We start from the raw sequence: 14,816 nt of genomic DNA, 5'->3' as shown, positions 1-14,816 counted from the left end.
CACCAGAGTCAGGTCATCTAGAGGTACTCGTCTGTGGCACTTGTTAAAAATCGGGACACCTGAGCAGTGTACAACTTCCTTTCTAGTAGATACTGGTGACCTGGAGCAAGGCAGAGGGTGAACACGAACATAAGGTCCTCTGGCCCCTGTCCTTAGAGTGCACCTCATTAGGTCCGTAGATCTGTGCCAAACCAAAAGCCCTCCCTCCGGCCCCAGCTCCTAGACAAATGAATACGCCTCTTTCAGCCTCTTTCATACAAAGACTGGGGGTGTATTTCAGCCTACTGTCTCTGCAGTGCCCTGGGGGTGGTGGCTAACCATCAGAGGTAGAAGGTCAAGGAGTGTCCCCTGGTGGCAGCCCAGAAGACCAGGACACCAGACACAGGTACAGTTTCCTCTCTAGGAGCTACTGGTGCTTTGGTGGGTGGTGGAAGGAACATAAAATTAGCACCTGCCCTCCAAGGAGGTCTCTGGCCTGTAGAGGTAGGTTTCATTGGAAGCCTGCCCCTCCAGCCACAGCTATGAAGATAAGCTGAAAGGCTTATTTCTCCGAAAGATGATTGCCTGGGTCTCTAACCTCTTCCTGGGCCCTGGGGGTGGTAGATGGTTGAGAACTCTTTGTCAGTTGGTTACAGTCTTATGGGACCCTGGAGGGTAAGTTGCACTGGCTATCAGAGCCAGGAGATCTAGAGGTGTCCCCTGGGTGGCTACAAGATTGAGGTACCAAAGGAAGGTACGAGCTCCATTCTGGGAGATGGCAGGAAGCCGGAGTGACATAAAGGGGAAGTGAAAGATGGCAGGCGCCAGCCTCTGTCCCTAGAGACTAACCCAGTAGGCCCCCAGGTGTGTGTTATAGATGCCTGCCTAGGCCAATGATTTAAGGTAAGCAAATAAAATTCTTTCACAAAGGGATATTATTCAGCTTTAAAAAGGAATGACATTCTAACACATGCTACAACACTGGTTAAATCTTGAAGACATTATGTTAAGTGGAATTAGCCAGACAAAAGGATAAACGCTGTGTGATTCCACCATGAGGTACCTAGAATAGTCAAACTCATAGAGACAAAGTTAGAAGGGGGATTCCTAGGGACTGGTGACGGGGTATTTAATAAGTACAGAATTGCAATATTGGATGATGCAAAAGTTCCGGAAGTGGATAGTGCTGATGGTTGCACAACTATGACTATATTAAACGCCACTGAACTATATATTAAAAATGGCTAAAATGCTATGTTAGGTACATTTTATCACAGTTTGAAAAAATTACTAATGGACCTCACATTATGTAAATCTGTTCTTTGTAAAAAAAAAAAATGAACATATCATCAAGGTTTCTAAAAAATGTATCTCCTATATTAGATGCAAATACCTATTTGGTTTGCATAGGGAATCCACCAGACTGATTGGATTAGGGCCAAGAGTGTTTGTGGTGCAGGATAAACTGAAAACTTGCATCTGACCTAAGGTTATTCTCTCCTAGTGCTCTGGGAAAAGGTCTGTGTTCACACTGTAAAACAGAAGAGATGCATTTTCATTTCAAACAGGAAATGAGTCTCTATTTTCAATGCCAGTTAAGGACTATAGTGGCATATCATTCAAATTGATACAAAATGTTTTTAAAATATAGCCTCTGTGCCTAGGGCACAATGTTTAAATGGAACGTGTCTGACCCTTTGAACAAAAATAGCCAAGTTTCACTAGGAAGGCCCTACCCCAAAAGCAAACCCTGAAAGCTGATTCTGCCTCCCCTGATCCTGGCTACTTGACCCTGAACACCTTGGAAATGAACAGCATTGCCACCAACATGACAACAATGCTTCAGAATTCAGCTCCTTTAATGCCCCTCCCTTGAGGATAGTCTGTCTTTCAGGGACATGCCCTCCCAAGAGGGGGAATACCAAGTTTCTGTTGGGAAGGCTTCCCTTTGCAGCTATGGTTGGGTTATAGGCTGTCTTCTAAATGTGAGTCAGGACTAGTTATAAGAAACTAGAAAAAAAAAAAAAGAAGCAAGTAGTTAAATAAGTAGAATTGTAGGTGGTAAGATTGAAAAGTAACCTTTTGAGCTCTGGTAATTCTTCCCTCAGACTGAATAAATGGGAATACATCCTCTATTACAGCAATTATGGCCCCCCAAAACCCCACCTTCTGGATTTATTCACATCCATGTGTGGTATCTTCCCAAAAATATGCCCCGATTATGTGACCAATAGAATATGGCAGAGCAATCCCTATCAAAATAACACTAGCATTCTTCACAGAGCAAGAACAAACAATCCTAAAATTTGTATGGAACTAGAAAAGACCTTGAATAGCCAAAGCAATGTTGAAAAGAAAACCAGAGCTGAAGGCATCACAATCCTGGACTTCAAGCTGTATTACAAAGCTGTAATCATCAAGACAGTATGGTACTGGCACAAGAACAGACACTCAGATCAATGGAACAGAATGAACAACCCAGAAACGGACCTAGGAACATGTGGCCAACTAATCTTTGACAAAGCAGGAAAGAATATCCAGTGGAATAAAGACAGTCCCTTCAGAAAATGGTGCTGGGAAAACTGGACAGTGACATGCAGAAGAATGAACCTGGACCGCGTTCTTAACACCATACACAAAAATAAACTCAAAATGGGTGAAAGACCTCAATGTAAGACAGGAAGCCGTCAAAATCCTAGAGAAAGTAGGCAAAAACCTCTTTGACCTCAGCTGGAGCAACTTCTTAACGTGTCTCTGGAGGCAAGGGAAACAAAAGCAAACATGAACTCTTGGGACCTTATCAAGATAAAAATCTTCTGCACAGCAAAGGAAACAATCAGCAAAACTAAAAGACAACCGACAGAATGGGAGAAGATATTTGCAAACAACATATCAGATAAAGGGTTAGTATCCAAAATCTATAAAGAACTTATCAGACTCAACATGCAAAAAACAAATAATCCAGTGAAGAAATGGGCAAAAGACATGAATAGACACTTCTCCAAAGAAGACATCCAGATGGCCAACTGACACATGAAAAAATGCTCAACATCACTCATCATCAGGGAAATACAAATAAAAACCATAACAAGATACGACCTCACACCTGTCAGAATGGTTAACATGAACAACTCAGGCAACAGATGTTGGCAAGGATGCAGATAAAGAGGATCTCTTTTGCACTGCTGGTGGGAATGCAAACTGGTGCAGCTACTCTGGAAAACAATATGGAGGTTCCTCAAGAAATTAAAAATAAAACTACCCTACAACCCAGCAATGGCACTACTAGGTATTTATCCAAGGGATACAGGGGTGCTGTTTCGAAGGGGCACATGCACCTTAATGTTTATAGCAGAACTATCCACAATAGCCAAAGTATGGAAAGAGCCCAAATGTCCATCGATAGGTGAATGGATAAAGATGTGGTATCTATATACAATGGAGTATAAGTCGGCAAACAAAAAGAATGAAATCTTGCCATTTGCAACTACGTGGATGGAACTGGATGGTATTATGCGAAGCGAAATTAGAGAAAGACAAGTATCTTATGACTTCACTCATATGAAGACTTTAAGATACAAAACAGATGAACATAAGGGAAGGGAAGCAAAAATAATATAAAAACAGGGAGGGGGACAAAACAGAAGAGACTCTTAAATACAGAGAACAAACAGGGTTGCTGGAGGGATTGTGGGAGGGGGGATGGGCTCAAAGGATAGGGAGCATTAAGGAAAACACTTGTTGGGCTCAGCACTGGGTTTTATACATAGGGGATCAATCACTGGAATCTACTCCTGAAATCATTGTTACACTACATGCTAACTAACTTACATGTAAATTAAAACATAAATTATAAAATGGAAGGCTGAAAAAAAATAAATTTCCAATAGTAATTACCACCAAAATTTCAAAGTAATGATGTATATAAAGGATACTTTGACATCTCTTCAATTCCCAAAATTTGATATTAAAATATCTGTTATTTCTACTGGTTGGTTACAAAGCCACAAGTTTTGCTCGGAGTATTGTCATTTGTTACCTACATTTATAATTGGAGGGAAAGCTGTATTGTAGGTGGAGGTTAGTAATTATAAAGATACTATTTTTTTTTTCATTCAAGTTCACTGACCCTCTGAATTCTATCTACAGCTCTCTTGGGTTAAGATCTACAGATTTATTTTATTGAAAATAAACTATGCAAGAGGAAAAAAGAATATGGCATAAATGGATTGTCACTTCAGCTGTTACATCTTAAAAAGGCTAGCTTTTCTCTTGACTGCAACTTCATGACAGACCCTAAATGATAACCACGCAGCTAAGCTACTTCCTGACTTTCAGAAACTATGTGAAATAATATGTGTTCTTTTTAAGTCGCTAATTTCGGGGGTAATTTGTTACCAATAGATAACATCACCACGGGCACCATGATTTCTGCTTACTTAAGAAGGCAGCCGCCACCACCTCTCCTGAATCTAGATGACCTGGCCTAAAGTGCCATTTTGGCAACGGGCTTGGTCACAAAGCCTTAATGTGGTTTCGGTACATCTGTTTCTCACAGTGCCATAGGCTGACCAAAGGAGGGTGAAGGACAAAAGTGACTGCTTCCCGTGAACATTCCTATGGTGGACGATACAGTGCTGGCCAGGAAAAAAAGGCTGGGGCCCAGCCTCCAGCCCAGTACCTCCAAATGTCTGGGAAACCATAGGAAAGTTTCACAGTTTTCCTAGACCTTTGTAATTTATCTAGAACGCAGCTATGATACTCCCTTACTGTGTAGTCAAAATGCATAGAGTAGATAGAAAAAGGCTTTGGAAAAGGGTTAACCTGCTATACGACTTCTAGACTGTAACAACATGGTCCTCACCACGACTTCTCACTCTGATGTGGAAGGATTTGGATTTTCTATGACAGCTCTTAATAGAAAGCATGAGGTCACTTGGAGGAAAATCAAAGACTCTATATTACAAGGAACAAGCACAAATATTGCCTGGGTACAGGTGGGCAGCAAAAATGTACGAGTCAGGTTAGAGGAGGCAGCAGGGAATAACAGTGGGCAATGGCGAGCTCATGCCCTCCCTGAAAGAAACTGGAGAACGTTTTTGAAGGCCAAGCAAACCAATTCTGCCTCCTGAATTTGAGCCAAACACCAAGCTGTACCAAGTCCTGTACTGAGCACCATAAGCAATAAAAGGCTAAGGGTATATATCTGTATCAATCTATATATATGATATTGATATCAATATAGATAGGAATACGGAGAATTATACCTCACCATCTCCTTTGCAGATGCTAGAAGGTTCTGTGTATAGGTCCATGCATCCATTAAATCCACACACATTTATGGAATACCCACTATAAAAAGCTACATGTTATACCTCACACCAATTCTGTTGTGCCAAATTTTGTACTTTAAATCCTTCTATTTCGTGCTTTTCCAAGTTTGGGTTATTTGTAACAGTACCATATTTGCAGGTAATACACATCCTCTATTTTAAGAAATGAGTTCCAGTCCCAAGCCCACAAATAAAGAATTATTATAATAATAGCATATTCATGAAAAGCAAATTACTTATCTTGGCGTTTAACATCCTTGTAACTATTCCTGTACTTTTAATGTCAACAGAAAAAAAGCAATGTCTAAGTCTGGCTGATATGGTAAATTAATGTTAATAACAGTTTTGACACTAATAGCAAGTTTTAAAAAGAAAAACCTCTAGACTCAAAGCTGGATTTCATTTCTTAAAAATCACCGCGGCGTGCTGTCACCAGACTCCTCTAGGACAATTCCCGTTATGATTTCACCTTCACTGGGAGCCCGAAACGACTAAGATCTACCAAGTTGCTATGAAATTACATTCCTTCCTTGCCGAGGCTCACTCCAGGTGGAGAAAATAGCCACCCTCTTGAGTTAGGACACCAGGGCTCCTCCACAGTGACACATTTCTGAATCTCTGTAAACAAATGAATACCCACCTGGTTTCATTCAAAACAAAACACCACCAGCGGCGTGTCCACCCCCTGGAAATGAGTTGTGGATAGTGAACCATTAGGGTACACACTAAACTCATGGAACTTTTAGATCGGATGTTAGAGATCCCATGGAATCCCAGAGAACAGGTTCTGCACTTTTCATGTTTTCATGTTCTTCCCTAGCACTGTGCATAGACAAGGACGTGGATACGTGGCCCGTAAATTAAACTGATTTGAGCTGAAAACTTGAACAGGCCCGGGGGAAGTGAAAAGGAACCCAGCACTGGGCTCCTCCACTGTTACTAGCTCTTTCTAGAAGTCCTCGAAATCTCAAGCAGCCCCTTGCAAACCCTCTGCCCCTCTCAGACTCTGCCACTGGGACCCGATTGGCGCACAACACCCACGTCTATAATCATGTAGAGGCCACTAGTCTTTAAGCAAAGCATCTCTTCCACCTTCTCAAACGTTCTTCTTTTTCTATTACTAATTGAGTGTTTTACGTTTAGATAATCCTATAATGAACCAGCGCAAATGAGCACAGAGGCAGCAGTGACAACCCATCAATAAAATAATTAAGCCGAAGTGGATTTTGTTAGAGACTTCTCATGTCATAATAGGAAATCTAGGCTACTTAAAATCAAGGAAATCAAATGGAATCACTTCTCTTTGTTTTAAAAACGAAGGTTGGCTTTGAAAGATCTCTTTCATGGAACCCCCATTAACGCTGCTGACAATACTGGTTCTTCACCTCTAAGTACATGCACAAGAGAAATACCAGTGGAATACAAGGTGGTTTCCAGAATTTTCTTTTCCCTTTTCATAGTGTTCCCTCAGAATTGTGTGTAGAATTTCAACAAGACTCTCTGCACTTTCTCTGTTTTAAGATTGAGATCATGGTCTCAGTCCCCTAAAACTTTCTCCTGACACATACATGCCATGAAACGACGGGAAAATCAGGGCATGACAGTGCAGAGGCAGAGCAAAATCCTACCTCTTCTCTTATGGCCGATGGAAGAGCAGGGTTCCTGACCAAAAAAGGTGACGAATGCTGCTAGGTTTCTTTTGACCTTCCTCCCCAGGGTGATCCAAGAGCCCATTAGCTTTGTCTCACAACACAAATTCCATGCCACCACTGACCCACTTGACTCTGACCCCTAAGCTTTGCCTCATTTCCAACTGAGAGACCACGATGAGCTAGAGAACCAACCTCTGCAGCAACAGACATTAAACAATTACCAAATGGCTTCAAGGTCTGAACAAGAAATAGAAACAGAGACCAGAACTAGCTTCGGGTGCTATGGGGTGCCAAATTGAGGGATAAAGCAGAACCTAAATAAAGAAATGATGTGGACCTGAAGCCACTTGGGCTGATGCCCAAATTGGACTGAGATAAGGGACACCCTTGAGTGGTTCCATGAAAGTGAGGAGAAATAATTACATACCCATGCACCGTCAGGCCCAAACAGCTCCAGGAAGTTGCCAATGAATTCCCTTGACTTCTCTTCCCACTTTTGAATTAGATCATGACTTTTTTCTTCTACTCTGTTGACAAATTCTTTTGATCTTTCCTCCACGTTCTTGACCTTTTCCTTCATCTTGTCTACCTGGTTTTGGAAGCGGTACTTCTTCTCCTGATCAAAAATTAAAGGAGAAAGAGCAAAAAGGGCATGAGAGAGACTAGTCATTCACATTAATGGTCTTTTTATTTCAACTCATGTTTGTTCTCAACCTAAAGAGTCAGGATGTTGCTATTTCCAAGGGCTAGATTGATGGGAAGGCACATCTCTTGTAAGAAAAGTCATTTGTCATTAGTCTACTTGGCTATGTGAAATGAAATGCAAGTGATTTTAATATTCCCTGTCTTGTAAACATCAGAGTTGAAGTCGCTTATGTAAGAACCAAAAATATGTATTTGTTGCTTACTACAGGTAGATATTGGGCAAACACCCCCCCAAATTTTCCTGGGATTTAGACAAAAGTACGAATTGTACATAGAATGGTCACTCACAGGCTGCCTGAATTCTGTTTTACTGGGACACTATTAAAACCAGTACTTACTGGGGCGCCTGGGTGGCTCAGTCGGTTAAGCGTCCGACTTCGGCTCAGGTCACAATCTCACGGTCTGTGAGTCCGTGAGTTCGAGCCCTGCGTCGGGCTCTGGGCTGATGGCTCAGAGCCTGGAGCCTGCTTCCGATTCTGTGTCTCCCTCTCTCTCTGCCCCTCCCCCGTTCATGCTCTGTCTCTGTCTCAAAAATAAATAAACGTTAAAAAAAAACAAACCAGTACTTACTGTTTGGAATAAATAGGCAACTGACTGGGACTTAAAACCCATGTGTTGCACTAAAATGTTCACTGTAATGACATTTTTCATGAAGCTAATTGAACTGCATCCATTTCCTTGGTGATGAAAAAGGCTTTTGTTCTGATAGTTTCTCTGGATTGAGACTTTGTTCTTCTTATAGCCTTAATGCAACAATGCTATACCTATGTGCCTAAAAGGCCCTGTATGTTGGGCAGGTCAGAGGTCACCTCTAAACCTCGGTTGCCTCATCTGTTAAGTGGGGGTAATTTTCATCTCTATCCCCATCGAGTTGCTGTAACAATTAGATAAGATTATGCACATAAAGTGTTTGGCACAAAGCCTGGTATTTAGTAAAAATTTAGTATGTGTTGGCTGTTGGATTACAATTAAGCAGCATAAGCATTTAATCGTGTTACCCGACGAGAGTATCAAAACCATGAAAATAACATGAGATGAAGGGTCTTCCCCTCCATGAAGTCATGACACATTTTCTCCTCGAGGGGCAATCAAGTTTTTTCTTCACTACATGGGACTAACGTTCCTATCTCAGAATTCTTGGGGACACTTGGAATATTGCACAACTAGGTCAGGATTCCCGGACTAAAGCTTACTGTAGCCTTGGGGAAGGACGTGAGCTAGGTATGTGCTGTCACTTGGCTACACATACTACAGGAGCGTTACATACAGCTCTCGGGCAGCATGGGACGGAAGGAATGGGTGCCGCGAAGCGGGAGGCTGCCGCTGCCTCCACCTCTACTCTGCTTGAGGGACCTTGGCCAGGTCCCCTCTGAGCTCAGCTTTACTCCAGTCTCAATGCAGAAACTCGAACTGGGTGACCGGCCCCTCTCAGCTTCCTGCCACCTCTGAGGTTCTCTGATTCATCTACATGCCCATCGAGCCCATTTGATTTTCCCTCTGAGCTGCAGCCAGGCTTGCTGTCACAGCAAGGCCATGAGCGCATCCACAGTGACTACACGGTTCCTTGAGCTAAGTGGCTTATCTAAAGGCTGTTGGAAGAGAACGAGCAATAACTTTTGGAAACGGTTTGGCATGCTTGGATGGCTGACTGGATTCAATGTAAAAGAACAGGCAGTTTCATTTATTGAAATAACCAGGGCTTTATTCTCTAAAAGATACCCAATGATCACTTCGACAGAATTCTTTTCAGCCACTTGCTCTGGTACCACTTGAACCCAACATTTTCTATTTTGTTGCCCGACTCGTGTGAAGCCACAGTCTAGACTCCCAGTGCCCCCTGCTTCGTGAGCACAAATAATAAGCACGGATCAACAATTAACAAACCCCTCCTCATCTGGAAGGTCCCAATGATCGACTTGTGTAAGCTGCTGGACACATAAGGCTGCACATCACTGTAAGCCTCTACTTTTGTAGAAAAATCACTCTTGAAAATACAATGCCTCTGGGGGGGGGGGTGTTAAAATTCAGTATGGAGGAAGACTTGTTTCAATCAACGTCGTCACCTCCTCAGAGTCTGGGCAAATAGACTTGTCCAGATGCACTCGCATCACCTTTAGCAACTGGACTGGCCCTCTTTGCTTTTTAACAGCCTGTTTTAGTTGTTTTCAAGTTGTTTTAACAGTTGCTCTGTTATTAAACTAACAGCAGCTCTGTGGGAACAATACGGCACAAATACAAAAGGAAGCCAAAGACATTAGGCTTTATTTAACCAGCTGTAATTTCTCTGGACAGTGATGATGATGATGATGATGATGGCTGTTAAGGTTTCTAATGAGCATCTGTAAGGCCTTAATAAAATGAAAATTTTAAATTCATTGCCTCTGGTTTCGCTTTTCATTGCCTTTGCCTTCCTTCCTTCCCTTTGAGGGGAAGACAACACTTGCCTTTCCCGAGGGCCCATCTCCCAGAAATCCTTCCTGCAAGTCTGAGAACAGTAGAAGAGGCAGCTTGGAGCAAGGGGAAGGGAGGTAACTCCTTTATAAAATGTGGAGCTCGCCCAAAGCATAAGAGACTGTTAAAAACTGAGAACAAACTGAGGGTTGATGGGGGAGGGGAGGGTGGGTGATGGGTATTGAGGAGGGCACCTTTTGGGATGAGCACTGGGTGTTTTATGAAACCAATTTGACAATAAATTTCATATATTGAAAAAAAAATGTGGAGCTCGCTACCATGTGCTTTGGCTGACTTAGGTTAGCCCTTTGGACAGTGGTTTCTCCATCTGTAAAACGGGGATAATACATCATTGGGTCGTTGTGCAGACTGAACCGAGACAATGAATATAAAACATCAGGAAGACAGTGGCACTGGAATTTAAATAAAAACTTTTTAGGAAAGAACACTGTATGGCATATAGTAGACATCCAACAAATGGTGGCAGTGCTTGAATGACATGACGGTTGTCACAGGATACCGGGCGGCACACTTACATTTATAAAGCTGACATTTAGTTCCTTGGCTGTGTACCCTCTCTGGAGGTTGCGTCGGGCATAAACATCATAGTCACGGACAATTCTGGTGATAATGTCTGATGTTGAGATGCCTTCCGTTCTCTGTGTTGGAACAAACATTCCTGTTCAAATAGCAAAGAGGAGATAAAAAGAAAAAAGTAAGACCTGTTTTCTTTACTAGCTCTCTTTTCCGGGACAGAGTTGCAGCTCCTGGGTGTGTGAGGGAGGCTTTCACACGTGGCCCCAGGTGGCTTTTCCACACCCGGTTCCACACACTTCCTCCCGCCACAACACTGCATGCTCGGCCCCCTGGACCTGCTCCCTGGAGGCAGCGGGCACGCACCTGGCATTGACTCATACCAAGCCTTGGATCCCCTTCCCTGCTCGCACCAGCCAGGGGTCTGTGGGGTCTTAGTCTGTGGGGTCCAGCTTCAAGGTTGTGCCCCTGGGAAGCCTTTCCTGCCATCACTGAGTAGAATCCACAACCTCTAGGATACAAATGTGGCTTCCATCAACACAACTATTTTATTTTATTTTTTTTAACGTTTATTTATTTTGGGGACAGAGAGAGACAGAGCATGAATGGGGGAGGGGCAGAGAGAGAGGAAGACACAGAATCGGAAGCAGGCTCCAGGCTCTGAGCCATCAGCCCAGAGCCTGACTCGGGGCTCGAACTCACGGACCGCAAGATCGTGACCTGAGCTGAAGTTGGATGCTTAACCGACTGAGCCACCCAGGCGCCCCTCAACACAACTATTTTAAATACCCGTCTCTTTGTCAAAAGGGAAATATTCTGAAAGTAGAGATTATGCCTCGACTATCTCTGCATTATCAGCCCCCAGCTCAGTGCCCATTCCTGGCACATGGAAGGTGCTGGATAAATGCAAATGAAACGAATAAGTGAATAGAGCCTAACAATTGAGCCAATGAATTAGGTCGTGGCCCAACTTCCTTTCTTCCCTAAGGAAGTCTGCATCTCATCAGACTGAGGAAAAGATGAAAAAGTGTACTATTTTGTTGTCTCTGATTTGAAGACATGCCCTTGGGATGCTAGATGACTTTATCTCCCTAAGAACAGTCTACTCTGGGGGTGCCTGGGTGGCTCAGTCGGTTGAGCATCCGACTTTAGCTCAGTTCATGATCTCATGGTTCATGAGTTCGAGCCCCGCGTCAGGTTGTGTACAGACAGCTCAGAGCCTGGATCCAGCTTCAGATTCTGTGTCTCCCTCTCTCTCTGTCCCTCCCCCACTTGTTCTCTCTCTCTCTCTCAAAAATAAACATTAAAAAATTTTAAAAAAACAAGAAGAGTCTACTCTGCTTGGTGGTTTCACCACTCAAGACTCTTTCATTTAGAACACATGGGACTAAGTAAAAATAAGCACAGAGAATGCCAAGTTCTAGGAGACTTTCTTTAATGTCCTCAGAGATCTATTTGGGTGAACAAATACAGGGCTATCAAGAGGTCACAAATGTTATCGAGACAAGAATGTGGTTTATATTCACACTTGTGTTGTCAACTGAAACGACATGTTGGCAATTAAGATATTTCTCCCCAGTGTGATTAGGGCCACTCTGAGATCTCAGGGGTGGGACAGCATGATGGACAGGGCCTGGGGACAAGGGTAATGGGTTCTCAGTTTGGAGACTTGGGCAAGACTCACACCTCAGAAGGCAAGTTACTTAACCTCAGTGTCCAAAACTGAGAAGTGAGGCGGCCGGACAAGATGGCCTTGGGATCATCTGTGCCACCTCCCTCTCCCTCACTCAACTACGTCCAATCCGTCTCCTTCCAGGCACCAACCTACCTCCTAAAAAGCTCTCTGACTCACCCACTTTTCTTCACCATTATCTAAACCAATCTAACACCATCTAGTTCAAAGATTACAGCAAGAGCCTCAAAACCAGTCTCCAGCAATGTCATTTTTGGTGCCCTCAATCCACTCGTCATGTGGCAAGAGCCACAGAGCAGCCTTCCAAAACACATACCAGGCGGCAGCCCAACAGCCTTTGGTGGCTTTCTAGAGTCCTGAGTAATCACGTCCAAACCCTTACCCTGGCTCTGTGCCAGCTTCCTTTATCTCTGCTCCCCGCCATGCTCTCCAGTCCCATCTCAGACCCTCTCCCCCACTTCATTGCCTGAGCCAAGGCCCCTGGACGACACTGCCAATAGGGGGCACCATTCTCACTGGGTTCTGTAGAGCTGTGTGACAAAGTGGGCTTGCCTGAGCCCCCCGACACTGGGCTTCGGTGTCCTGAGAGGGCTGGCCCCATCCCCTCACTCTGCCACACATGTGCTCTCTACTCAGCTGACCCCCTGTCATCCCCTGGGTTTCACCGTTAGCGTCACTTCCTCGAAGCAATCTCTTAACCCCCAGACTGGCTCTTCAGGCTTTCTTTCTCTCCCTTCACATATTCCAAAGTCTGTAGAAAACAGCTTATTCAATAACTGCCTTCCCTACTTGACAACAAGCTACATGAGGGAAAGAACTCCTGTCTTAATCTCCTCTATATTCTCAGCACTGGGTGACAAGCAGGCACTGTAAGAATATTTGCTGAAGAGGTGACTAGATGAACATTGATCTCTGAGTGTCTTTCCAAACCCAGTTCTCTTTGATTCTATTGACACTGATGAACTTTTCAGTCTTCTGGCCCCTCCTAAGGTGTCCCTTTGAGCTCTCTTTTGATATCATGTGTACATTCACAGTATCAGCAGCAGGCTGGCACTGCTGACGTTTGAGACAAAGCACCGGGCTTCTAATATTCTGTGGCTCAAAGACAGAGCTGGGGTTTACTACTACACCCAAAACTTCTTTTATCACTTTCTGAGAATAAGGACTCCAACGCAGAAAACCAAATGGAAGGCAGAGGACACAAACATCCAAACACATGAATATAAATAGCACCCAAGGGACCAGCTGCGCAGGGGGCTCTGGTGGGCGGGGAACACTGAGTGGTCCCAAGCTGGGGGGCCGAGACAACATCCCCACCTTGGTGGGCAGAGCAGGGAGCTTTCTGGGGAGCGCTATGTCCCATCTGTCAGCAGGCAGACGCTTTTCCCACACCCCTGCTGCCTGGTGACATGTTAAGAAGATTTCTAGTTACTAGTAGATTTTACCAAGTCAATGAGACACTGGTGACATGAGCTCACCCTTTCTGTGAAGCCACAGAGCGAGGTCACTGTGGCTGAGTTACCGAAGGTTTAGGGCGGGGACAGACTTGCTTTGGCTGGTGGGGAGGTACATCTCTGAAAGAAGCCAAGCCCTCTGCTGACATAATGAGGCACCCGGCTTCCTCCAAATCCTAATTAGTGCTCTGCTAAAAATATTCAGTAATGAGCATGATCAGAGAACCTTTTTTATCGTGCTTTCCCGAATTGCAGTGTTTGGTTATGGAGCTATTTTAAGAAGCAGCCAAGCACATGTTCATGAAGGAAACTTTCGACAGTAGTAGGCAATATTAGCAGGATGATGAGGACCGTGGACCTGACAGCCTACTTCACTTAAGCTCCATCCTTTCATCCAGCTTTGCTGGAGGGTTTTGACATGTAGTTCCGACAAGCAAAGCAGAGTGCTGTAAAGTTTAATTCATGCCCTCGATATCTCTGGCTTCATTTAAAGTGACTTTTGCCTTTCAAAATAGACCTCAATTAGAATGCAAACGCCACATGTGGATGCCTGGGCCATATCTGAGCATCTTTCCCTCACCGTGAATACTCGGGCCTTCTCTCCTACAGCTCTCCCTTGGTGAGGAATCGGCAGAACAGATCAATGGCCCTGTGCATACGTAAAGTCACGCAGAGTCTTATGCCCGTGCTCCCAGGCCAAGTAGAAAACCACCTGACTACTCAATGCGAAAATGGGAATTAGGGTAGATTAAATATGGGCACAGTCCCCTTCCCCTGGAATCTGAGCTGGCCTGAGTGACTTGCTTGTAACCAAGAGAATGTGGTAGAAGTGACGCTGGCTGACCTCCAAGGCTAGGGCCAAAGAAGCCTTGAGGCTTCTGTCGAGATTGCTAACTCTCCAAATGCCTCCTCTTAGGACACACATTCTTGGAACTCAGCCACCATGCTTTTTAGAAGCCCATGCAACACAGAGAGGCCACAGGTAGGCGCTACAGTGTCAACCCCAGCTGAGCTC

At 44.2% G+C, this 14,816-nt stretch overlaps 1 protein-coding gene across 10 annotated transcripts in view; it reads right to left on the bottom strand.

Annotated features, from left to right (window-relative positions):
* PCYT1B (phosphate cytidylyltransferase 1B, choline) overlaps positions 1-14,816 on the bottom strand; it is a 138,097-nt gene that overhangs the window by 20,345 nt on the left and 102,936 nt on the right. For all 10 annotated transcript variants that reach the window (XM_019419735.2, XM_019419723.2, XM_019419728.2 and 7 more), the window contains 2 exons: positions 10,657-10,799; positions 7,392-7,580 (listed from right to left, as the gene is read on the bottom strand). In XM_019419735.2, the coding sequence (XP_019275280.2) occupies positions 7,392-7,580; positions 10,657-10,799 (332 nt within the window). The remainder of the gene's footprint in view (positions 1-7,391; positions 7,581-10,656; positions 10,800-14,816) is intronic.

Source organism: Panthera pardus, unplaced genomic scaffold (genome assembly GCF_024362965.1).
Source record: "Panthera pardus isolate Hobbes unplaced genomic scaffold, ASM2436296v1 HiC_scaffold_27, whole genome shotgun sequence".
Classification (NCBI taxonomy): domain Eukaryota; kingdom Metazoa; phylum Chordata; class Mammalia; order Carnivora; family Felidae; genus Panthera; species Panthera pardus.
This window is presented reverse-complemented; position numbering and strand designations above follow the sequence as displayed.